The sequence below is a fragment of the Poecile atricapillus genome, chromosome 2 (assembly GCF_030490865.1).
Source record: "Poecile atricapillus isolate bPoeAtr1 chromosome 2, bPoeAtr1.hap1, whole genome shotgun sequence".
In the NCBI taxonomy this organism is placed as follows: domain Eukaryota; kingdom Metazoa; phylum Chordata; class Aves; order Passeriformes; family Paridae; genus Poecile; species Poecile atricapillus.
The window spans coordinates 103,680,460-103,707,370 of record NC_081250.1 but is presented as its reverse complement, the minus strand read 5'-3'; the positions used below and the strand labels follow the sequence as shown (position 1 = coordinate 103,707,370).

Below are 26,911 nucleotides of genomic sequence, written 5' to 3'. Positions count from 1 at the left end.
GGGTGGAGCAGACATCTCCATGCAGAAAGAACTCCTCATTAATTTGCATCTGGCCATTTACAAGCTTCTGCGTTGTACTAATGACAGTGTCTCATATCCCTTTAGAAGAAAACACATAGGCTGGCTCTGTCTTTTTCTGAGCCACCCCACAGGGACTCCCCTGAATTACAGAGCAGCTTAGTGCTTTCTTATTTCTCCTCTTAGGAAACGGATAAAAGGTTTAAGTTCTGACACAAACAGGAAAACATACTAAGAGGATTAATCCTGAAGGCATCTGCTCTTTAAATAGTGATGGAGCAGTGTCAGTCCATTTCCCAGAAGGGCCAGAAGCTCCACTACTCTTTGTTCCCGCAGCCCTTGTGTGACTAGAGGCAGAATATCCTGTCACAGGCTGTCAGATAGCTCCCAGAATATGCAACTTGTTATATTATAGGCTGAGAAGGGACTCACTGCCACTAGGAGTATGAAGAAGTTGGGTTTAAGAAAGACTCTGCTCTGCTCCTTTAACGATAACACCAAGGCTCAATTCTGCTCTGAGGTAAGACTTTGTAGAATTTACTAAATCAGTAATTTCTTAGCCTTTCAGACCATGTTCCCTCCTGGTTGCTTTCTTAAACAAGGAGCAACAGGAGGGGGAGTGAACTGTCAGAATTATCACTAGTGGAATTTTCCAGCTTTACCAGGAAGGAAAGGGGGGACAAAAAAAAAGCTCCACTGTAGAAAAACAACTGGACACAGTGCAAGTATAAGTAACTTCACAAAGGGCATATGCATGGTTTGATTGACTCAAGCTGTATGAAAATATGCCTCAAAGATCTATTAATATAAACCCTTTCAAGGTTTTATTAATAAAGTGTGCATCTAGAAAGTTATACTCTGTTACAATATTTTATTTTTCTTTGTAATTAAACACATTCCGCTGGAATAATATTCTGAGAGAGAAGAACCTTCACTTAAAATTGGATTGTTCACAATTTTTCCTGGTTTTGCTCTCATTTGATTTGAGGTCAGAAATTTTTCAACTTTTGCCTTCTGATGTCATATAGATGTGTATGGCAATTATGTGGATTTCAGCTCAGTGTCATGGCCAGACTCTAACTTTTACAAGAAGAGCTTTATACAAACCTAGCTATAAGGAAAGAAGAAAGTTACTACTTGTTCCATGAGAGGAAAGCCAGGTCTGACAATTTAAGTGATGCATTCATAGAGATTACACAGGTAAATGAGCTAAAGGGCTTCTACATTCACAAATACATTATCTTAATACTCATTTTTCAAATTTTGCTCAAAAAATCTGGCTTGGTCCTGTACACTTGGCAGACAAGGATTTGCAAATAGTAGAGACTTTTTCTAATGACTACTTTCAGTTTGAAAGAGCTTCCAACTGATAACCAGGTAAAAATCCAGCGTGGCAGGAGACTCGTGGGGAAGAACAGCTAGAACTGTTTACCTGCTAATGAAAACTGGAGAAACTCAAGGGTCTTGGAAACTAGGACTTGTCCACATAGTTTTAAGGAAGCTGGATGCTTGTTTATGTAGTCTAAATAAGTGGAAACAACAGACCAGCAACCCAGCACTCACAAGCAGGCTCTCTCCTCTGTTGCACAAGGATTCCAGGGGATTTCTGTCCTGCTGACTGGCTGGCATGACTCTTACAACTCTGCACCTCCAGAGTAAACATCAGGAATGCTTGAGGAGTTTATTTTAGCTGTTCTTGCTCTGTGACAGTTTTCTCACATACAGAAATGGCCAGCACAACCTTTCTGGTTCCAAAGTCCCCCTGCAGCAAAATACCATGAGCCGGGGTCATGACCATCACCAGAAATAATACTCCTTTCCTTGAGGAAAATGTTTGAAGGATTTCTTACCCTGTTATTCCCTCTGTAGGGGCAGCATGGGACCTATACTGGGGGGGGGCGGTCAAAGGGAAGTCTGAAATGGCATCAGATGCTGTAGAGCAGCGCAAAATTGTGACCATGGTCAAGATGATGAGTACATAATTGATTTTAATTGACTTTGATCAGGATGAAAGAGCAACTATTTTCTTCTTCCCTTGTCAAATGTGAAGTCTCACTGAAAGGAAATCCAGGCAGCTAGTGCTTCTGGAGATTTGAGTTCTGCTCCCTAGAGTCTTGATTGATTTGTTTGGAAAAATTAGTCAAATCAGTGGGATTATTGAGAAATTTGTACTGGAGAATTATACTCCTAGCACCAATATAGTTTCTTCAGTAAATGCAGTGTAATTACAAGTCCCAGCAGTGTTCTGTCAGGATGGGAGTTAGAATTTACTGGCATAAATGATTGTCCAAGTTCCTTTTTCTAATTTTATGACCCATTTTTCATATGAGTGGAAGAAATCTGAAGGATCTACCATCACTGGGTTGTCTCCTGTGTGTTCACAGTGAAGGTGATCATGTATATCCCATGAAAAGGCAGCTCACTCTTAGATGTTAGGGCTTTTTAAGGCAGAGCTTTACAAGAAAATTGAAAAGTGATTCCTAATTCAGAAAGTATTCTCTGAAGCACAGAAATGTAGATGTTTCTAGATTGCTACACATTCTCCACTGCTGAGGTTTTAAGATGATGATCAAATTCTGATGAAAATTAACCTAGAAGCTCTAAGGAATATTGTCTTTTCTTTAACTCTTTTAATTGTTTCTTACTGGAAAGTCTCTTCAAATGCATTATTTTGGAAAACCTTAGGTGGTGAGCAGTGTGGAAGTTATCATAATGATACAGCAGTCTCCTAATTTGACAGATCTTTCTCCCACCCAAATGATTCCAACTTCTTTGAAGAAAATCTGTTCCATTTCTTATCTTGAATTAGGCTTTCATTAAGCGACTGATTAATGTTGATCCCCTGCTTCATGTTATATAAAACATTCCATTTTATGTGTTATCTACACTTTTTCACAATGGCTTTTAGGAGATTACTAAAACGTTCCTTCCCTTTGTTGCCATCTTTGTTGTGTATTCATACATTTATTTATATGTGAGTACGAATCAATATAAATGTATAGTAATCTTCCCCTTAGGATACTGGTAATGTATGTTATAAAGGAAAAGGAGATTAACGGTAGAATACAACACAAACAGGCTGACTTTATGGCAGTCTTGCAAAAACTCCTGCCAAGCAAAAGAATAAATAACAGCTGTGTTAATCAAAGCCAAATTTAAAAGATAAGGCTTGAATTTAGGTGGTCAAAGTCCCAGAAAACTGGGCAAGATTAATCCCACAGAAAAAAAGAACTCCAAGGACAAAGAGTGTAATAATATACACTTAAGTTGAAGGCAAATTTTCAAAAGTTCTTCTGTGTCTTAAAGGCCTAAGTCAAATCTGACTTCAAGAGCAGGAGCGTTTATTTTCCTGTAAGTCCATAGTGTTTGTGCTCTGGAATCATTCAGTCTTTCCTGAAAATAGGAGTTAGGTGACTACCTGCCTTAGTCCCTTTTTGGAAGCATAATCTGTAGTCACCTCAAAGTCCAAAAACTATTCTGGTCCAAGGGGAGGCTGAATATCAACCCAGGCTACTGGTTCAAACCAAAGAACAAGCACAATTATTCCCTGTTTTACTGGAAAGCCGTATGTCATCTGGTTTGGATTAAACTCACAGAGATGTGTTAGCCTGTTCAAGATCCTGTGGAAGCATTTTGAATCAATTGTAACTGACGTAAATATAGCCCGTGACTGGAAATCATCCAGAGAGAGAGAGAGAGAGCTGCAGTGGTTCAGCCAAGATGCATTATATCAAAAGCATGGATAAGTAATTTGGTGTCCTTATGGGAAGGATAGCATTACAGTTTCACAACATTCATAAAGTGCCTGCACAGTGGAAGATCTAACACAGTCATTAAAAGACAGATGAATGCCCTATGAAACTTCACCTTCTGTCGTGGATCATGGCTCTCTTATCTAGGCAGGTGTGGGAAGAGGAGCATGAACCCACAATGACAGAGGGCACAACAACAGCTTAGTCGTGCTCCTTTGACATGAGCATGTGAGCTTCCAGACATGATTTACTATGTTTGCATAGCAATACTAATTACTTTTTAGTGATTATCTGGCCAAGAATATGTACAGGATTGCAAAGCTCAGATAGAAACCTCAGCCAAGCTCTGTAGGATTTACAGAAGTGGTTCTTTTACTCACAGTATACCATAGCTTTAAGTCACGAACCAGCACTTGTATTTTTAACCCACTTCTGTAACAAAACATCTGTGTTATTTTCAGAGATCTCATTTCACCTGCCTCGTTTTTTTTTATTTTATGTCTTTAGAGTTGTGATACGATGAATTAGCTCTTGCCTGTATAATTAATGAAGTGCTACAGGGAGTGTTTTGATAATTACCAGATACTGCTGTTATCTATTGCATGATGATTTGATATCTGGGTTAAGACTCTGGGCTGTGACTGGCAGGGAAATACTCAACACAGCTTAAAGAGGCAATTCTCCAAAGTCCTCTTTCCCAGCACAACCCGGTGCAAACCCCAAAGAGCTTACAAAAGCCAGTACAAAACAGTAAATGTCAAAATAACCAAGAGTAATCCCTTCTTGTAATACATGATGTCTGCAAAAGGTGCTGAGGAAATTTCTAGTGCAGTTCTGGGCCACTAAGGTCTCTACTTCCCAGGAGAACGTGAATGGGAATTTTATGCCTATATTAAGATGTTTCAAACTAAGGTACTACCCTGCCTCTATGTCTTCTGAGTCTTGAAGTTTTCCTCTCAACAAGAGCTCTTTTCTCTGAGAGATTTCGGAGAGCTACAACTTACTGCCCATAGCATGAATACTGAAAAAAGAAGTCAAACCCTATGCACAGGAGTCATTTGGCTGACTTCAACAGGGCTGCTTGTTGGATTCAGAATTACTTGCATCACTGAGGTACTAAAGACAGAGGCACTATATTTTGTAAATATTAATAGCCTCTGTAGCTCTAAGAGCTTCAGAAGCTGCAGTATATTTGAAAACCTAGCTTTGAAATGGTATGCTGTAGATTTCCTCAGAGTCCTCATGGATGAAATATTTGAGACAAACCTCAAAAATCATATAAGCAGGAGAACAAAATGGTAGTTGAAGGAAACTGGAAAGCTGCTGTGAATCATATGTTAGTTTTCCCATTTAAAAGGTGATTTTTCTTGTTCTGGTATTTGCCTTTTTTATGCGTATTGTGAAGAATATTAGCCTAACATTTCCAGCTCTCACTGGAGTCCTAGTGGTTTGGAAGTATCACTGATTCATTTGACTGCTTACATAGAAAGGTCATGTTTTTCACAGGCATGTAGTACAAACATTTGGACACAATTAGAAAACTACCACTTAAGATCTAGGGTGTTGCCTGTTGCCTTGACAGTTCTCATGAAGATGTTCTTTCCACCTCTTTGCCATAAGCCTAGAAGTCACTTTAAGATCACAGAAAAGCTTTTATGCTCCACTGATTGGAACTGTATAGCCAAAATATAAGAAAATACGCTGTTTTTTTTCTTGACTTCTTCATTCCTCTGTTGAAGACCTGAGAATATAGCAAACTAAATTTAATTTTGTGGTCCATTGTTTCCTCTTAAACTGGGAATTTCTGCTCTTTAGAGGCCTGTGAGTACCTATTTGGTGTTCTCTGTCTGTTGTCTGTTCGTGTTCATGAAATTTTAGCCTCTGCTCATTTTCAGCTCTTTTCTGTCATTTCTCATGATGTCATTTGCCATCACCTAACCATGACCTTTCATAGTACTGTTAATGCTACTAGAATCATCTGGCACCTCAAGAGGTTTTTGCCAGCACGATTTGTACCTACATTTTAAATGAAAACTCTCTAGACCAATCTCCAGTAGGAGTCTTCTACCAGCTTTTGATTTAAAATCAGCTTTATGTTTACATAGTTACATTTATATAATTACTGATGACCTGACTAGGAGAGATTATAAAATAATATACTGAAATGTAATTTTAAAGTGAGTAAATCAGCCTAAAATGTTAACCAAAAGAAGATGAGTGATCTAGCAAGAAATACAGCCTTCAGTGTTCCCCACAAAAATGTAGGTCAAAAGCCTATTCTGAAACAGATTTCTTCTTAGAGCTTGAAGGTGAAATATGCACCACATTAGCAAAACATCTATTGGTTCAGCAGAGCCAAGAGGATTTACTTCTGTTAATATTGCCTGGCTGTTTGGGATTCTTTAGTCATTAATTTTTGTAAAATGTAAAGTGCCCTCATTGCTTTGACTGAGCTTTTCACAAATATTTGGAACTGACTAGAAAGAGGGGCTGGTGTGTGACTTCTGTTGATAAGGTAATATGGCAATGAAATGCTGTTGGAGAATACATCCACCAGCTGGGATGCCCATCCCATGGCCTGTGTGTTTTGGCATTGGTGTCACCTCCCCCCTGCAGAGAGAGCCCTTCTCAACTTCTCTGCCTGCTACACTCCTACAGAGCCTCTCACCCAGCCCAGCAACACTGGATTTCTGGAAAATGGAAAGGGAACAGAAAGAAGCAGGGTTCAGGGACATCTGCAGAGGGACGGGAAGGGGGACAGAATTAGAGATGAGGCCTTGCATTGCCTCAAGTCATTAACAATAAAGTCACGGGCTGTTCAGGACATTGACAAGAGTTTCCATGTTGACGTACTTTCCATCAGTTTCCAGCTGATGTATAACCATTTTTCTTCAGGTAAAAATAGAAATGCAGTGCTCTGAGATACTCTCCAAGATCCATCTACATTTCTTTATTCATTGCACATTCTTTATCTATACTGCTTTTTAAGCAGTCTCATTAACAAAAAACAGACTATTCAGCAAGTGTGGAACACTTTCCAAACTATCTCATACAATCGTTATTTGAGTGGCAAAAAATAGAATTAAGCTCACATCTTGATTTTTGTTTGGCTACAGAAACTTTCAGCAATTTTTTCGTTCCTTCTGACTGATTCAGTATAGCACAGAGTACAATACAGCACAGAAAGTACAAGCTGAGAGTCCAGAATTGACAGACAGCCAGCCTAGAATTGCTCAGAAAAATGTAAATTATGTACATTTGCTCATGAAGTTTTTGTGATTTGTAATAACTTCAACATTAATAGTACCACAAAGGAGGATGTTCTGAATTTAAACACGAGGGATAAATTAAGACAGTGGGGTTGTAATAGTTTATTGCAATCTGAGAATCTGATCCAGGATTTTCATGATGATATGAAGTTGTTCATCACTCTGTCAAAAGACTCAAGAGTATCTTCAGTGAATATGCATTTTTTTCAATAAAATAACTTTAAAGGTATTGTTTTGCTTAGCTTTAAAAGTTCATTGTGTTGCTTTACATTACTTCAGTCCAGTCCTGTGAATACTATTAAGCCCAATATTCAAAACATTTTGTCATGAATGGCATTCATGATGAAATTGTAAATGCATACATTGGAGTTTACTTATTCATACTTTGTAGCTCAGCCATGGCCTTCAATATACGTTAAAAATGTCTAAAGGAAAAACCAATAACTCAAGTAATGCTTGTTTGCTTAGGTCCTGAAGCCTTTGAATAAAGTGTAATGGGTGGGGTGGTGACATTTACTTAAAAGCATTCATTAATTATAGGAAGGAAGAAAGTAACAGCTGGACTTCACTTAAAACTAAGCACAAAGAAAACTTCAGGCACATATTGCATGACTTTAAGGTCCTGTTTAGTTTACATGTCTGCTCTCTAGATGTATCTGCCTCCCTTCATTGCTTACATGAGGACCTTAAAGTGCTTACACTTGCAATGTATGCAGTTTCATTAGATACCTTCCAATAAAGACAGTATATGTATGCTATTACTTTAAGTCAGTCAAAGTGACTGACCTTGTCTTTTGAAGTGTTTCAGAAAGTTGTACAAATACTGTGAGTTTCTTAATGAAAATAATCATGCTGGTTGAAAGGATAGCTCCTCTAGAATGATATAAAAGTAAAAATGTGTATTCTTTCACATTTTCATTGTAAATGTAGACAACGTTAGAAGATGTATTGAAAGCTATAGGAAATTAGTGTTTCAGTGCTTCATTGTGGCTGCTGAGTACTTTAATATTTATTTTTATTTAGAAACTCTAATTTGTGGTTCTAGAGCCAAAACTCTTCTAATGTTATTAAGTTTACATCTCACATGGATTTTATTTGGTTTGCTTCTTTGCTTGGTGAATGATTTGAGCCCCATTGGAGGTCTTGAACCTGTGCATTTCCTACAGTTTTAACTGTGTCCTATTGTGTTATAAATAATGAATCTGGCTAAATGTGAGTTGCTGGCCAAAGTTCATCAATTTTATTGTGAAAAATATTCTGGATCAGTCTGCACATTACTGTCCTCTTAACTCCGTGGTTAAGATTGGTATTTGTAGTTGCACACACAAGGATGCACAGTGGCATGATGTACTCAAGCTGACATGAGACCAGGCTGTACCCAGGGAGTGTTTACAGAGCTGTTGGTTACCTTAGAAGTGACACTACCGGAGCAGTGGGAAGCAAAAGAGAATGACAGCTTTGCCTTTTGTGAGGTCTTTCTCACTGCTACAGATAGATCTCTGAGGAGGGACTGAGTGCATGCAGTGAACAGCATCACACTTCGTGCAGTACCAGTGTTTAGACAGAATCTTACCTATTTCTACTTCCTGCTCTCCTTTTCCTTCATGTGACTCTTAACCATCTTTGCTTGCTATTTTACTTAAGACACTGCTTGCCCTAAACTGCAGAACAAAACACTTCACCTCATGCTGTTTGTGTGCCTTCACTGAGTAATTCATGCCAAGGACTGGTAATGTAATAATAGTAAGCCCACAGCTGCCACACAACATATTTTCAGGTTCAAATCTGAAGGGCTTGCCTTGTATTTCAGTGTGCTCAGTTAAATAGGATCTCTGTGGGTGAGTGCCAGATGGAATTTATAGAGGCATCTACTCAAAAAAAGTGGATAAATTGGACAGTGCGTGTGCAGTGAGCCTGGTGCTCCTGGAGCCTTTCATCAGCTCTAACGCATAAAGTGTGACATCCAGTGGGTTCAGTGCTCAGATACAAGTCATTTGTACTGTAAAGGCACAACAGAGCAAACGTTTGCATGGAAGCGCAGGATTTTCTAAGGCCATGGCGTAGAAAAGTACATGGCCCACATGCTTATGTTTCTTCCTGAAAAATGTTGTCATACCCTGGATACATAGATTTGTTTTCCATATAAAAGAAATGGGTCTTAGGCAAGCATCAGCACGACAAAAGAATTTGTCACTTCCAGCAATAAATATGTATTGGAAATGTTTAAGATGTTTGAACCAGCTGCACATGTCCATCTTTTGCCTCCTGTAGGTTTTGTCCAGATGTTTCTTATCTTGCCCATACCCAATGAAAATAACATGTATCATATTCTGCCATGATGTGTTCATGTTCTTAAGTCATCAGCATTGTAAACTGGCTTATACTGCTTCCTCTTAATGCATATGAAAAGAATTCTTTCCAATTGACTTGAAAAAAATGGTTAACAGAAGATACTCTTGTTAGTGTTAATCATTTGGGAACCTCTTCTGCCCTTCAGCAATAGCTCTGTTAGGAGAAAGATGAAATAAAGTCCCTTTCAGATGTTGACAGACACATTGCAGCCACGTAGTGCACTGTCTCTGTTGCATTGGGCCAACGCTGAAGTGATGTGATTGCCAGTGCAGAGGAGAGGTCTGGGTTATGTCCCCAAAGGTCACTGTTGCCAGCAGGCAATACCTAGGGAGTATATTCCCTGAACTCCCCTAGCTCAAAGGGTCTGATTGTGAGAGTCCTCACATTGAAACCCACAAACAGAGAGAGATTCTTCTGCAATCTCCATGCTGGGCTGAACAGTGGCCACAATGCAGCCTTTGTTACAGCAGGCAACTTCCCTGCCACTTACAAAGATGTTGCGTAAGGGACAGCTGAAGAACCCAAGGTGAAACGCATTGTTGAATGTTGTCAGGTAACACTGGCATGCAAATTCTGCAACTCAGTCTCCTAACTTCTGTTACTACCTTGATGAATTGCAGAGAAAATACAATTAAATAAACAAAACTTTTAATTACTGTAAATATTACAGATCTTTTCTCTTTTAAGTCTTTAAGTCTTAAGATCCACTAGACAACCCGTTTTGGTCCAAAACATCATAGAAGCATAGAACATCCTGAGTTGGAAGGATGTTCTATGGATTGTAAAAGTCCAGCTCTTGGCCCTATGCATGACAGCCCCAAGAGTCACACCACATGCCTGAGAGCATCGTCCAAACTCTTCTTGAACTCTGTCAGGCTGGTGCTGTGACTACTTCCCTGGGGAGCCTCTTCCAGTGACCAACATGAGCTGGGTGAAAAAATCTTTACCTAATACCCAACTCAAACCTCAAATAATGCAGCTTCATGCTATTCCCTCATGTCCCATTGCTGGTCACCAGAGGGAAAAAATCAGTTCCTGCCCCTCCTCTTCCCCTCATGAGGAAGCTGTGGACTGCTCTGAAGTTTCCCTTCAGTCTCCTCTTTTCCAGGCTGAAAAAGCCAAGCGATCTCAGTCACTTCTCATACAGCTTTCCCTGTAGACCATTCACCATCTCCTTTGTACGATCTCTAATAGCTTTATATCTTTCTTATATTGTGGCGCCCAAACCTGCACACAGCACTGGAGGTGAGGCTGCCCCAGCTCAGAGCAGAGTGGGACAATCCCGTTCCTTGCCCAGCTGGCCACGCTGTGCCTGATGCTCCCCAGGACAGGGCTGCCCCTCCGGGCTGCCAGGGCACTGCTGACTCAGGTTCAACTTGCCATCAACTGGACCCCCAGGAGCCTCTTTTGTGGTGTTGCTCACCAGTATTTTGTTCCTCAATCTGTGCATGTATCCAGGGTTGACCCACCCCAGGTGCAGAATCTGGAGTAAAGTTAAAGTTGAGGGGAACATATTTTGAAGAATCTTTTGTAAAATACAATGACAGGCAAAACAGATAATTCCTGTGTTTTGAAACCTAGCCAATACAGTAAGGTGATAGCTTATTTTCAAACCCATCTTTGTAAACAAAAATCAATAAAATTCACATATTTTTGGAATTCTGCTGGGCCACAGGATGAGAAAATTAACAATGAAATAAACCCTTCCTCTGCTTCTCACTCAAATATTCTTTTACAAAGTGGGGCAGTGTGACAGCAGGAGTGAGCATGATAGTTTAATATTTGCTATACCAGATGCTGGAGAGAGGATAAGAAAGCTTTAGCATCCACTGTCTACAACTTGCCTAACATCTGCAAGATAATCAGAAACAGAAGTGTGTAGATGCAGTTGGGGGGATATTGTCTGATATATACCCTTCTCTGTGATCAGAAGCCATGAAGCATGGGGAGAAGGAAATAAGCCGACCACAAACAGTGCAGGAACAAGGTCACCAGGAAGGAACCAGAAGATGAGAGATTTGGGTCAAGAGTGAACTGTGCACAAAAATACTATTTCCCATTGCTGGTCTCTTTCTTTGCCTGGAATTTGTATACATTTTATTTAGAAGAAAAAGATATAATAATACATGACTGCTAACAATTCAGAACAGTTCTTAATAAAGAGAAATAAATGTTGTTTCCCTGTCAATGCAAGCTACCATTCCCTTTTTTACATTTGAGAAAAGCTGAACAAGTGGTTACACTGATAGAATGATTGTAGTGTGAAAAGATCTCCATCCTACAATGACCAGGACAATTTGCTTCCTGCACATTTCCCATTCTTAAAAATGTAACTAATTGTGGTGAAGCAGGTTCAGAATCCATTGAATGAAATGAAGGATAACAGCCCACAAGAATAAGATGTTCTTTCCCTCTGTAAACAATGATCAAGTGTTTTTTTTAACTGCAAGATGGCTTTATTGCTCCCGTTTGTTTTATGGATTCTTTACCATCCATTACTTAATTAAATTCAAAATACAAGCCTGGCTTTATCATTACTGAGCCTGTGAGCAATCATTAAGTGTCACAGAGACAGCTCTTTGGGTGATTTTACAAACCTTTACTTTGAGGATAGGGTAAGAATAGCTTATTGGATCTGTCTTGGCTATCCTGAAATCGATAGGTGGATCCTGAACAGCACACTACTGCAGTACATAGAGAAGATAAAATATAGGGTCAGGAGGCCTGTTTAGCCATTGCATTTCATCAGCATTATAAACATACACAAGGCCAAAACCAGTCACACACAGTTGAATCCGTTTTCTAATGCTCCATGGAAATACCCTCTTTCCCTGCAATGATCTTTCTATAGAAAACTTTTTAAATTATATAATATTTCTCCTTCCTGACTGTGGAAGTTCTCTTTAACTCTTTCTCCTGCGAATATCCAGTAATAGACAAGTTCTTTGATAGCATTAGTTCTTGTATGCTTCTCCCCTTTTTTACTTTCCTTTCTCAGTGTTTTATGTGGATTTTCTTTTCTATTTTATTCCATCCTGAAAAACATTTCAGCTCATCCACTGGAATTGCTATAATTTTTACTCAGTAATTTTAGGTTCATACTCCTCTCCCATTTTTTTTTTCCATTGAGGAAGCGAGGATCTGAAATCCCTCCTGTGTTTAATTTAATCAGCATTTCAGATTAGCTCACTACTACCCCTGTGTGTGAGGGAACAAAAGAAACTTAGCATGAACTTGTGATTGCTGCTTACTTAACAGGACTGGTTTACAACTTTTCTGTAGGAAAAACAGAATCAGCTTAGTAAAACCTTTTTTATTGTTCTAAACTTCTCTTCAGACACTGAGAAAAAAAGACCAACACAAAGGACTCCTTGAGGGTGAAAAAGGTGTCAGGAACAGAGGTGTTCTGCTGCAAGAGTTCCCAGGTAACAGGCAACCTGGGCTTCTTTAGCTATTTCCGAGAAAGGCAGGCAGATTGCTGAGTCAGTGCTCTTACAGAGTCCTTCAAGAATTAATTAAAAGCAGTGCAGAATATGCTTTGCTTCCTCAGTAGGATTTTTTTTTTCCTGAAACTGTTTTGAACAGCTTTGTCTGGAGGAAATGGGAGACAACTGCCATTATCACATAAAGGCAAGACCACTTCCTCCAGGACAAAAGTCACAGGTATATGGGTCAAAACAGCAGCTGGACATCTTTCAAACACATGAGCTTTTAATAGGCAGACTCAGAATAATTGGAGAAGGTTTGTACCAGACCACCTGGAAACAAGCTTCAGATGTTTACCAATAAGAATAAGGCACCTCTCCCTAACCTTTCTTGTTACAGGAATTTTACACAATTTGGGTTGAGATAACAAGCCTCAAATATGAAGTTTTCAGGAGACTTTGTTCACCTGATTTTCCAAATAAGCTCCATACATATAATATTGTTGTAAATGCACATTAATTACACAGGAACCTTAGATATTATTTGGAAAAGCTGGTTGCCACAGCAGTTGTTGCTGTTCTACATGGTCTATTTTGCATTTAGCTTTTTGGTATGGCAATATTACAGAATAAGCGTGTGCACTGTGGGAAGAAATGCAGCAACCCACCAAGCCTCTTTCTTCCTAATATGGTGAAATAAAAAGCCTTGGTCTGAGCCAGCTGAAGTGCTGATGGAGTCAAAGCCCGAGGATCAGTGTGGTGTGGTGCCTGAAGAGCACAAAGGTCGTGGTCAAGATTCACACTGGGAGGGCAGGAAATGTTTAAATGCCCTGACCATGACTAAAGGATGGGAGCCAGTGATGCTATCAGGGCTTTCTCATCCAACTCATGTTTGATTCCAGAATGGTGAGAGCACTCCTTCCTGCAGTTGCTGGCTCAGGAACTCTGGGCTGTGCTGTATAGCATGTGTAGGGACTTACTTTCCACAAAGGTTTATATTAAGCAGGGACATGAATTTCTCAGTGAGCAGCAGTGTCGGAGCCTTAGGCCCTGAGCTGAAGAGGAGGCTGTTGAGGGCAAAGCAGAACAGACACCAGGCCTCGGCATCTCCTCTGCTTGCACAGTGAACAGGGTCCCCCAGACACCATTAAAATACCAGCCAGTTTTTCCTTCTTCCTTATTTGTGTTCACTATCACCTTTTAAATGGAAGAACTCAGGTTTCCACAGCAACAAGCAATTGGTTGGTGGGTGCTGTTTGCCCCATCCCACCTTGCTCACAGCTGTCTGCTTCTCAGGGGTTCTGCTTCTGCTGGTTAAAACCTCTGCTCGGGGATGCTTGGTACAGTATCAACTTATCATACTTAAGTCCAGTGATCCTTGAATTTTTCTTACTTGCTAATGTCAGGAAGAGACATAGTGAATCCATAAAAGAAAGAGAAATCCATACAAAAACCCCAGAGGCTGACATGTCCTGATGCATAATTCCAGTGGTTGTAATTTATCAGGTACCCCAGCCATGTGAGGCTTTGGGAACAAAAGCCGACTGAAACTCACATCTCCCCAGAGGGAGAGCTACAGCGAAAGCATTTTAACCACACTTGTGTCACAAATTCCTCTTGCATTTGGTGACTGTGGCTTGTTCTAATTAACATAGCAGTTTCAGCGCTGTGTTTTAATGCAAACAAACTGTTTATGAGGGGAGAAATGGAAAGAAACTCTGAAGACAGCACTTCTCTTCCCAGAGAACATGTCTCCACCACCCCATAGTGTGTTCTCTCCTGCTGCAATGTTGTCACCCATCAGAAAGCTTTGCTTCCAAGAGCACAGGGGCTGATTTGGCAGATGTATTGTCCATACTGCACCCATGAGTGTTCAAAAAGAGGCAAAGGCCTGAGCTTTGCTTTTTGTAAAGCCTGATCATGTCCAAAGCTGGGTTTCTTGTGCTCTGTTCTTTCCACCACAGCTCCCCAGCTTGGGGCACAGGCCTAGGCCAGAAGGACCTGCCCACTTAAAGTGAGGAGCCTCTGCAAGCCCCAGGGAAGCATCCAGCCTTTCACTGGTGGCAGGGAAGGATGAAGCAGAGGCAGCAGCACAATGAGAGAGAAGCATGCTCAGTCAGCTTTCTGAAATAATACATTGTTTATACATCCAATAGGAAAACTTTGATAAGGAGGGAAACACTGGAAAGGAAGTACCTTGATTTTAGTGGAGTAAAAGTGATGCCTGTGGTTTTAAACAAAAGCATGTTGGCAGGATCATGCCATACAGAAAAGGAAGAGAAAGGGAAACTGCATTTGAATTAATCAGATAAGTGAAGGTCAGAAGACCTTATGTCAGAATTTTCCATTAATTCCCATGGCCTAGCTCTCTGCCAAAATTGTGTTACCTCCTAACTCCTTTGTACAAATATTGTTGTGGTTATTACTACTGATTACTGTACCTACTGCAATTACACATACTGTAACACAATCTGTTTACAGTATTGCAGCCATAATAATGCAAAAGAGCAAAGTCAGACAATATTCATGGTGCGTGTTATATAAGATTTTGAATGAATTTGTATAAGCTGCAGTGTTTGTATCAGCTGCAAGTACTTACAGTGGGGAAAAGACGAGCAAAAGAGTAAAGAACAGACTTCGGTTTAATTCAATCCCTGTGTTGAATCTTAACTTGAAACTTGATTTTTGGTGAATCGGTTTTTTTTTTTGAACCTGTGATCAAAACTTCTGTTTGACCTAGAATATACTATTTTAATTCAGTCAAATTTTGTTTTGAATTATTTTAACATACGAAAAAAAAACCAAATATTTTTAAAATTATTTTCAAATAAAAAATAATTATTTTTCCAAATTAAAATCTTTCAAGCTTTTAATTTTTTTTTTGGAGTGAAGATGAGTTTGTAAAATATTTCAGGGTTCCTAGGTCTCATTATTTTTCCCTAGAGTTTTTACTGAAGCATTTCAGCCAGTAAGCAAAACAGGAGGGGATAGAAAGAGAGACTGAGACAAAAAGAAGTGAAAATAGTTTTCCAGCATCTCTTTAGATGGATACCAGTATTAGAAATAGAAATTGCATTTGCTGAGTTCCCTTTAGATGAACATTAAAGAGTTAAATCATTAAATGCTAAATACATGTCCAGCCATAATTGTTGTGAGCGACAGACATCATGATAATTATCAGAACTGTGTACTTGGCCTCTGAAATCTTGTTCCCTACTTCCTGGTACAATAGTCACTGGTTGCCTGCTCCATTTGCATGGCACAAGTTAGCATGATAGAAAGATGATTTTATTTGTATCACTTTCTCTTTTCAGAAAGTCTCTCTCTCGCTGTCGAAGAATTAACAGGATGCTTTCCAATGAGTCAGTACCTCCTGCCTTCAGTCGCTCCAATTCGCAGGCCTCCATGGACAGCACTTCCATGGAGGACTTCTGGTGTGAAGTAGAGAGCATCAAGGAGAGCAGACAAGATGGATCAGAAGAAGCAATGCTCTTGGAGTTCAAACCTGCTGATGGTGAGCACATGAACACCATTTATTCCTCATATACTGGCTTTGCCTCCTCTCTGAAGAGTCATGATCTCCTTCCTTGTGCCACTCTGTCTGAGCAGAAGTACTAGTCTGGTTCTGTGATCATTGTTGCTCCACTTCTGAACATCACAGTCAATCACTGGCAAAAAACAGTAATTGTCTGGTTTATGCACTGGAGCCAGTAATTAACTTCTGAAGTAAGGTTCGTTGCATTGATTTTATTTGTGCTTCAGGAGGACAGATACAGTGTAATTCAGAAAAGAAAGGCACTCAATGAAAACTAAATTTCCAGCTTTAAATGGACTAAACCAGAATATTTAAAGTAGCAAATGTTGATTTAGCATGCTGGAACTTTAAACTTTCTGGCTTTTGGTAGGATATGATTGAGATTAAAGTCTTGAAGCAGCTTTCGGTTCAATGTCGTTTTTTGCTATCAGGAATTTGATACCTGCCTGTTTCTCTGAGACTGCCCAATTAAGATATCATTCAAGGAGAGTTTAGAGATAAGTCTGAATGTAGGGATGCCTCCATCATTCAGACTCCACACTTTGACCACATTAATTCATCACAACATATCCTGAAGGTATTACTGCTTCATTCTGTTACCTTAATGTTTTCCCCTCTCTTGTTAAGTACTGTATTTGGAAAAACATGCAATGTGTGCTAACTTGTTGCAGTGCAGCTTTGTATTAGATTATTTGATAACTCCTAGAACAGTGTTTTTTTGGGTTTTTTTTCCAGTTAGGACCCCAGTCACAAGTGCATTATATTGTGTAACAACAAAATATCAGCTGTTACTATACAATGAAACGAAATTTCTTCTGAGATTGTGACCTGCTGATAACTGCTGCAACCCTTCTGTGGCTCCTGGCCACTTGTCAGTAACTACTGATATAGGGATAGATTTTGAAACGATGCTGTGTTCTTTCCATACAATTATTAACACGAGTGATGATGTGTTTTTCCTACCTTGACGTGCACTGGGATGTCATTAATTCTGCTACCAGGAAGAATGGTGGAAAGTACTACTTTATTAAGCAATGAAATACGTGACCAGTCATGGTGAGTAACCCACGCAGAGGTATCTAGCTCCAACCATGTACTGTTTCCATGGGAAACACCTCCCATTCACTACTTTCCAGCTGGACTCTCCTGGAAGCAAAGGGAAAAGACCAGTTCACCAGAAATCTTGGTCTGCTGTGAGGGTTATGGTCAGTCAGCTTAAGTCCAAAATGCACTCCTCTGTTCCTTATTAGTAAAATTTCTGTCTGATCATACTCTTTGTCTTGGAGACTCCATAAAGAGATTATGAGCCCCTTGGTGCCTCCTCCATGCAATGCTTGTCAGCATGAGCTCACAGGTGTCCCTGACTTGTCTGCAGTTAGGGGAATGACACAAATCTGTGAGCTGCCAAGCTGGATAACTTAGGAGGACAAGACAATGCAGGAGCTTATTTTCCAGAGACTTTTCCATCGGTTTCATCACTGCTGAACTAAATCTTCTCAATAGCCTGAATTCTGCTGCAGTCCCATGTTACCCTTTGAGTACCCCTCATTACATCACATTGATTTTTTCCCCTCTGCCCTGAATTAAAAATGAGAATGCAAGTCTAAATGCAATACATCTCCACACTTCATTTACCATAATACTGTTGTCTTAAACACATATATATGTATTTCACACACCCACACACAATCAGGCAGTGTTTGTTCTCGTTATTAGCATCAGGAATATATTCAGTCTGGGATTATAAATCTTGGAAATAATAGTGAGTTCTATTAAGGTCCTAATAGGATAATGCTCCTTGCCAACAATCAAAACACTAAAAATCAATGTGGAAACCCTCAGGACAAAATAAAAGCAAATATTCATCACCCTTTTGAGACGTATTTGAGAGGAGAAGATGAATATCCTTAAGAAAAAGGCCAAAGGGTGATAGAAGCCAGGCAGGCATGACTGTCAAAACCTCATTGTGATTTGCCAGACATCATGTGCAAAGGGCAGACAACAGCACACTTATTCTGTTGATGTTAGCAAATATAGTCATAAAAAGAACAGAAGATCATGACAAGTGACACAAGGGATGAAAATGTAGGGGAGGAGAAGTCATGGTGTATTTAAGATGTCCATGCTGTGCAAAATTGCTTTACAGCTTTTGTTACAGGGCTTGAATGCTGTGAGTTATTTAAGGTTATATCTGTGATTCAAAGCAAGACATGCCTCTTTCCTAGCAAGCTCTGTGAGAAAAAGAGAATTACTCTCTCAATCACCTATCTTCTGGTGGAGCAGAAGTATCAAGACCCTGCTGTATTAGCTACTATAGCTACTTAGCTATCACTATAAAAATAGTGCTTTCTAAAACAACGTGGGGGTGGGGGGGTTTAACCTTAATTTAATACTAATGTGTCATAAAATTTTGACCATTTTTTAATGTGTAAATTTCTTTTCTTTAATAGTTTTACTCCTCTGATTGCTGTTATGTCTTAGTCTGTGGTTTGTGTGGAAAAGGGAAAACAGGAAAAGGGAAAAGCCAGAGAAAACAAGTCACAGGATGACTAGTAAGCAAGCAGAATTTCATGTCTGCCCTGATATTTTTCATAACAAGTTTGATTACAAGCTCTATCCTTGGGAAGAACATGTCAGGACAAAAGCCAAAATTAATATAATTTAGGAGCTGAAACACAGACACGTGTCTCCAACAGCATCACATGAGAAACAGAAGAGACCTTCTTAGAAAGAAGAGTGAAAATGGCAGGAGTACTGCTGGTTCAAAGCATACAGAGAAGGAAAAGGAGCAGTCTGTCATCCTGTCTGGATATGGAAAGGATAAGAGCAGAGACAAGCTATTTCATGGGATACAGGGCTGGTCACATCACTGTCTAACACAGAGCAGGGGTTTAGAAGCAGCTATTTTTGTAGTGTTTTGTAGAGAGGCAGGGCAGTTAACAATGAAGTCAGTGATAGCACATGCATAAGATGCTTTTCCTTGTCCCTACAGCCCAGTCCTATAATTTTCTCTTTTGTGTATCTAACTGCCAAAGTGCAGCAGACTGGTGTCCATCAATCAGCCTGCATTCTGATGTCAAGAAGAGGCAATAAAGGGAGAGTGGAAATACCAACCTGCCATTAAGACTGGCAAGAACAATAAGTGCATTGACGAGTTGTTTTATAGAACATGCTGCAAATGAATCCATTTCCTGTTTGACATGTTTATTTGTAGTACCTCTTCTTCAGTCAGAGCTGGAATGAAATTACTGTCTTGTGTCAAGCAGCTTACTGCTGAGCTAGGTTTGCTCACAAAATTGAATGAAGGACCTCAAAATCTTCCTACGTGAAGAGAGATTTTAAAAGACTATGACTGTTTATTTTAAGAAGACAAATCAAAAAGCAATGACAGAAAAATTTGAAATTACTGAATGATTCAAAGAATGTAGATTGGGACCTTCTCACAGCCAGATAATGACAGGGCATATTCATTTCAGGTTACAGGAAGTAAGCTGGAAATCTGTATTGTCTTCACATGGACAGGTTTTGGTAGTGAGAGGACTGCAGGTATGAAAAGATGCCAGGTGCATCTGCCATGTGCAATAGAGCCAGGATAGAAAATTCTTACCACAATGCATAACCTCACTATGGAAACAATTGCATTATTGAACCAGTTGGGAAGCAGGTATTCAACAGATCAAAGAAGGTATCAGTCACTAATTGAGATACCAAGAAACACTGGAGTGTACAGTGCTAGCGAGTCTTTAATAATTAGAAGTTAGGGTAATACCTAGCATGCAAAGATGGCTATTTCTGCATCTTCCTTCCCTGCATGACCTCTTAGACACCTACCCCTTCTTCCTGACCCTTGTTCTTTAGTGAGCAGCTCTGCTTCTTAATCGTCTTGTTCAAAACAAGCAATTGGACTTGGTGGACATCACCCTTCTCTCAGTGTGGCTTCTTCACTAGCTGACTACCAGCCAACCCTCTGGAATCTGAAATTGCATCATTAGTTTGCAAATACATTATTCTATTGCATACACACCTCCAGAATTTCTGTTGATTTGAATTGGAGTACTGATTTTATTTCCATCAGCTAAATGGCTTTCTCCAGTACACCATGCCACAAATGGTGAGCGTGGTATAAATGGTTATTGAGGGGATTTATGCTTTGGAATTAGGAGTTAATTTTAGGGACCTTGCTTTGTCTGGCTGGTTACGCTGCTGCCTTCTTCACACACATATGCTGATGAAATGCCTCTTCTATTCTCCTCATAAGCCTCTCTTGTGCAGACTCTGACAAACTGAAAATTGACAATATGTTTACAAAACTAACTTAACTTGCACTTGTGGCCTAAGAAGGGTTGGAATTAGACTATCCTCAAGGTAAAGGCTGTGGTAGCAATCCATCATGCCAAGTCTTTTCCTTCAGCCCCCTCTCCCTTCCTTATCAGTCTTCTTAACATGCTCTCTTCCTCCACAGAAGGGGAACTGGAGGCAGAATGGCTGCAAGATGTAGGTTTATCCACGTTGATCTCAGGAGCTGAGGAGGAGGATGGCCAAGCCCTGCTGTCCACTCTGACCAGAACTCAAGCTGCTGCTGTACAGAAGAGGTACAACACCTACACTCAGACCCTGAGGAAGAAGAACAAGCACACAGTCCGGGATGTGCGAGACATCTTTGGCACCGGTGACTCTTCTGTAAGTATCCTTGTGCATGCCTTTGATCTTAATTTTTATGCAATTTGCAAGTAGTTCATCAAAGTTTCTGCCAGACAGGAACCCTTTCCTGGTGACAATGTACAGACAGCCTGTAGCAGTTTCTGACCCTAAGACCAGTCTTTTACTGTATACAGTACATTTGAGAGGGAAGGAAGAAACCAAATACAATGGTACACAGTTTTGTAACTAATTTGTAACAAAGTTGTATCTGTTGCCAGCCTTCCTCCTGCAACCTCATGTCAAGACTAATGTTTATTCCTTTATTTTTTGGAAATTGGTGAGTTACTCTTGGCAGCTATTTACAATTTTGATGGCTTCTGGGGACACTTGCTATTTACTTGGGAGTCTCAGTGGTGAAGTAAAACTTGTCTAATGAAGCAACTGGGGTTCGAATATGCATAAGCAATTAAACACCTGCCAGCATGATTGTAACTTGTACACTGGCAGTTACATTTCACTTACATAGCAAATGAACACCTATTAACTGTTCATTTGATTCATGGCTTCGGAAATCAGCAGTACCTCTGGAGGTCTCATCCCTTTTTCCCTGAGGATATCTCTGAACGTACTAGTTCCTGTCAGTACATGTTTTGATTCTGGTGAACGCAGTCAACTGCGTGAATTTAGTCCATTGCTCAAAGCAGCACATGTGATTTTGCATTTATCACTCATGATATCTTAAGTGGGAGTCACCAGTAAGATCACAAGCTCCCCTTTGAAATTAATATTAAAATTGTTGCCACTATAGGACTCCAAGAAACTATTTTTCATTATGGCATTGCTTTGTCCTTTTCTGTTTGTTCTACCATCTCCTCAGGGCTTGATATCCTGGATTATTAAAAAAAAAATTTGGAGCGAAATTGTAGCTGCATAGTTATATTAAAATAGCAAAGATAAAATGTCCAGATAGTTAACCTATTTGTTTCCAAATTAAACACCTGGATTATTTTGTACCTCTTGTGTACATCCCACAAATATATCCAGAAGCATCCAGTAGTTTCCTGTGGGCAGACTAACTTTCCTGAGAGATATCAGGCATGTTTGCATGACCATTAAAAAGCTGGTGGTACTTCTAATTATGTTAGCTTACTTCTCCTGATTCAAGTATTTGTAAACCATAAGGTGTTTAAATTTTTTTACAAAAGCTTAAGTTTCCTAATAAATTTCAGTCAGCCAAATGAGCATTGTACTTTTCCTCTCAGATGGGCACATTATTGATTTATTTTTGACCTGCTTATTTTCCCCTTCTTACTTGATGTTTCTCATTTGTAAAAGGAATTTGGATCTTCAGAGCAATTGCCCTTCAAATCAGTGTCTTATCTCCTCCAAAATTCAGTTTGCTTACTAGTTCTGTATTGTGAAAGTCTAAAAGATAAGATCAAATAAGTAATTAAGTCTTCTCGCTCTTCTTCCCACAAAAATATGCAGTTCTGCAGGTGCTGACCTAGATGTTAAACCCAGATGCCCAAACCCAACTGCAGAGCACACCATCACCTCCCTCCAACAGACTGTGAAAAATTGTATTTCTAAAAGCCTGGAAGTTCCAACACTCTAATTTTCCTTTTCACAGCTGCTGGTATCTCTGCTGCTTGTTACAGGATTTAGAAACTTTGTCCTAATTATGAGCCCTTCAGGGATAAACACACTTCAGGAGGGCTTGTGTCCCAGACTTAAGGATTTCCCAAGTGGTCTTTTTAAGGGGGTGTCAGCAGTCCCTGGGAGCTTTTCTGCCTCTTTGGGCATGGCCCTAACAGCTACCTGTGAATCTTTGTGATTAATCAGTTTAGGGAAGAGAAGCACAATAAAACAACCCAGCCAAAACAAGAGTGGCAGGAGATGAGGACGGACAAATCTTTTCAGCACAGTTGGGCAAGAGAGGCTGTGAGGAGACTGCTTGAAATTACATTCAGGTTTGCTTACCCATCCTGCCTTTTAGTTGGGAAGGGATAGAAGTAAACAAAACATGCTGCAAATAGCAAACCAGCTCTAATTGTTTCACATAACTCTATAATCCTCTCCATTAGGAGAATGGATTTACACCCTCTTCCCAACAACCTAAGACTCACAAGAGCCTAGAGGGATAGGTCACGGGATGGATTACTCCCTTCCTTGGCTAATGATGAGAGAAAAGATGATTAGCTCACTAGGGTCACCTGAGATGAGATTTAGGGGACCACTAAAGAGGCATAAATTACTTGTCATCTGGACTGGGGGAAGAAAAGGATAGATTTGCCCTTGTTTTTTCCTCTATGTTCTGAAAAAAACCTGCCTGCTAGATGTTTTGCTACTACTGCCTAGTGGCCAGGCTCTGCATGGGTCAACACAGAACAAAGGGTGCTTTTCCAGCCATCCTGCCTTGAGGTCCATGCCCTCATGGCAGGACTGTCCCCTCAACAGACAAAATTAACTGAAATAAAAGGGAATTCAGCTATTACTCTTCTTGTTTGGTAGCTTTGGGTTCTGTGGTTTTTTACTATTGCCTGTCCTGGAAAGGTGCTGCGATCTCTAGGGGAAAAATGCTATCTATCCCTGTGGTACATCACCCTTACAAAGAGCCATGCCTTGGCAAGTAGAGCAGCCTGTCCCAGCTGAAGTGCTTCTGCTCTGCTTCAGACAGGTCTACAGCCAGCAGACTCAACTGACAGCCACACTACTGAGTTTTAAATTGGATGGTTTATTAATCACAGTGGCCTGATTTTCCTTGCTGCTCATACCTACCCTGCTGCTTCCATCAGAAGCTCTTGGCTTTGCTAGTGCTCAGAGCTTAGAAAAATCAACAGCAGAATACAAATGGGAGACACACATACATTGATTCTGTTATTGGAGAGAGGAAATGAAGCTCTGTATTCATTAACAGCCCAACCCTGTACATTGCAATTAACTAAAACTCCTGAAGAGTTTTTACAAGCATTTTACTTCAGCAATGCATGACAAAATTGTGTCCTAGTTAAAGAAGAATCACTTACTAACCCAGAGCTATTTGCATGAAAAGGTGTTTGTGATGGCAGTGCTTGGAAATATGAATATATTCAAAGCATGGGCAATTGTATCCTGGCCAGAGCTGTAGGGTTATCCTCATTTGCCTTTATTTCCTTTAGCTGCAGGGCTGAAAGTAAAATTTGGTCTCTTTGGTGCTCCAATGATTTGGTTTTACATCTTCTACAATGAGGGTAGCTACTAAAGAACTGTCTATCTACCTCATTTCCATCCTCTCCTTGCTCTTCTGATTTTTTCTTCCCATAGGAAATTCCTGTGTATTTGTGGCAGTAAGCAGTGGGTTCATTTTTAGTGTGTCTAATGAATCATTTTCAGTCAGAAATCAGGATATAGGAAGTCTCACCTTTGCTGGATCCCCAGGCAAATGAATAAAGCTGTCCCAGTTTATTTAAGGACACAATTTGATTCTTGGTCTTTCACATTCATTGAGAGAAGTCTTCAAAACTTCTTTAATTTTCTTTTACTCTACAGAAATAATCTGGATCTTTAAATTCATGCATTAACAAGGTTTTATTCCAGGTCTTCCTAACATTAAAATAAGTAAAAATTGGGGGAGGGAAGGAAGACGTTCATAGATTTGGTTTCATTATACACTCTCACTGTGAAGGCTGGGAAATGGGACTGAGAATATGACATTTCCAGGTACCCCAGTTATTGTGCATGATTCACATTATTCAATTCCCCAGGCTAGGGCAGCCTGCTGCCAGCCCTGCTGGGTGCCAGGCTGAGGTGTGCAGTCCACTCCATCTTCTGTACCTGTGTCTGCCAGCTTTGCCCTGCTTATCAGAACCAGATTACTGCAGGTGCTTCACGACTCATTTCACCCATGTAACAAGGCTGGAAGTGTTGTTGATTTTTTTTTCCTAATAAACTTGACTGACTGTAAATCTATTCTGAATATTGTTCACAGGGTCAGACATTTTGAGCACTGAAAGTAGATGAGCCAGTTGCTAATATCTGTCATTAATTTCTCCGTCTGGATCTTAAGCAGAAGCATAACTACTTTTATGGTTGATTTTTCCAAATTGCTTAGGCGAGTTTAGCCATCCTCTCCACTTCTATAGTCCCACCTGAAATTTATAGTGGTTTTTTATATCCTGAAGCTTTCTGTGTAAATGTTGTGGGATTTTATCATAAAAGTATTCAGTTTTCTTTTTTAAAAAATCTATGGTCCTTACAGTCTTTTGGCAAAGGAAGTCCATGTGACTCAGATCCTGTTTGCTATCAAATTCACAAGCCATTGAATGGACTCTCTCAGGAGAGATTTTATTCATGTTACATTTGACTTTTTTACCCGAATAGCTCAGAGGATAAGATTGAGTAAAACAACTAAAACTTTATTTCAGGCTTCCAATTAGAAGAGCTGCCTGTCTTTTAAATATCTGAAATCTTTAACATGTGGGAGAATGCTTCTCCCACACATTTACTACAACTGGGGGAAACAGAATTTCTGCCCTGAGGCATTGCTACTTGTTGATAAACAGATGACTTAGCCATTTAAAGAGCAATTAAAAGAGCTGGTATTAAGAGCTCATGGGGCCCTACAGCTGCAGGTTCAGTTGGAAAACTGGGTCTGTTCCATCAGGATCAGGGTGTGTGAGACAGCAAGTTTGAGAATAGCTGGGGTCTTCAGGAGTTCCCACAAGCATGCAGATAACAGCAGAAAAAAATATAAGACAGGTTTGGAATGTTGTAGTTATTTTCACTGAGTAACCTTCAGAGCACTTTTTAAATTCCTGACCTTGTTTTTGGTTTTTTTTACTCAAGAAAAAATAGTGAGCTGCTAGTACCCATGGAACACACTCAGATTTGTCTTTATGAGTCACAAAACTGCTGAGGACAAGGCCAAAACTCCACTGCTAAGAGGTGACACTGCTTGAAAGTCACCCCCTGGGCTGCCAAGCCACTTCTGTGCAGCGCAGAATGACTTCTGGAGTGGAAATAAATTAATTTGACTATGGAAAATGCTTCTTTCTTCCCTCAATTTTTTTTTGCAGTTCACTGATAAAAGTGATAGTGTATAACCTTTGGGAGGACGTCCATCCTTAAATAACCCTGGTGCCCAAATCACAAGAGGTAGCAGACAGACTGATTTCTGACAGGTCACTGGGAATAGCAGGTACTCAACATGTGCCAGAGAGTCTTCAGAAAGATTTGTGGCCAAAATTATTAAAGCCAGGATGAATTACAATTTGAGGAGGATCTTTTGGTTAGTCTATTTCTGTACAGCAATTTACTTAGCTAATTTCAGTCATTTTATAGGACGGACTCATTAGGTACAGCAAGCTGCAATGTTACTGACCTCCACATGGTCTAAATCTGTGCAGTCTGGGGAAGATTGATTCTCAAGCTTGGCTATGAAAACTATACTCTGAAGAATCACAACAGGTTGTTTAATCTTGTCATGAGAGTGTAAGCCGAGAATGATACACCATTGCTTGAACTGTAGCAGTTTCTGTCCGTAGACGTTTGCCTTCACTGCAGTCTGATCATTTTTCCTTGCCTATCAGCCCACATTTGAGACAGTTCCAGTGTCACCAGTATCTTCTAATGGTATCCAGCTTCCTGGGCAGAAGCCAGTTTGGAAATCAGTTAGCTGTGAGTATGACAACATGTAAACAGTGTTCACTTCCTCTTAGTAAAATGACAGACAGAAAGACCCTTTTGTGGTTCAGAGGTCAGTCCCCTCTTTCACATTGGGGTAGTGCTGCATATATTTCTCTAAAATCATTGTCAGCTTATTGTCATGCAGGAACCAAAGTTTCCCATTAAAGACCAACGTTGCACAGACACAGACTGCTGCCCTTGAGGCATCAGCATCTAAAAAATGCTGATCATTGCAAGGCTGGGAATGTAAAAATA

At 40.0% G+C, this 26,911-nt stretch overlaps 1 protein-coding gene across 1 annotated transcript in view; it reads left to right on the top strand.

Annotated features, from left to right (window-relative positions):
• Window positions 1-26,911, top strand: part of ARHGAP28 (Rho GTPase activating protein 28) — a 76,636-nt gene that overhangs the window by 25,216 nt on the left and 24,509 nt on the right. Inside the window, exons 2-4 of the mRNA XM_058833459.1 lie at window positions 16,131-16,330; window positions 20,814-21,031; window positions 26,560-26,647. Of these exons, the coding sequence (XP_058689442.1) occupies window positions 16,131-16,330; window positions 20,814-21,031; window positions 26,560-26,647 (506 nt within the window). The remainder of the gene's footprint in view (window positions 1-16,130; window positions 16,331-20,813; window positions 21,032-26,559; window positions 26,648-26,911) is intronic.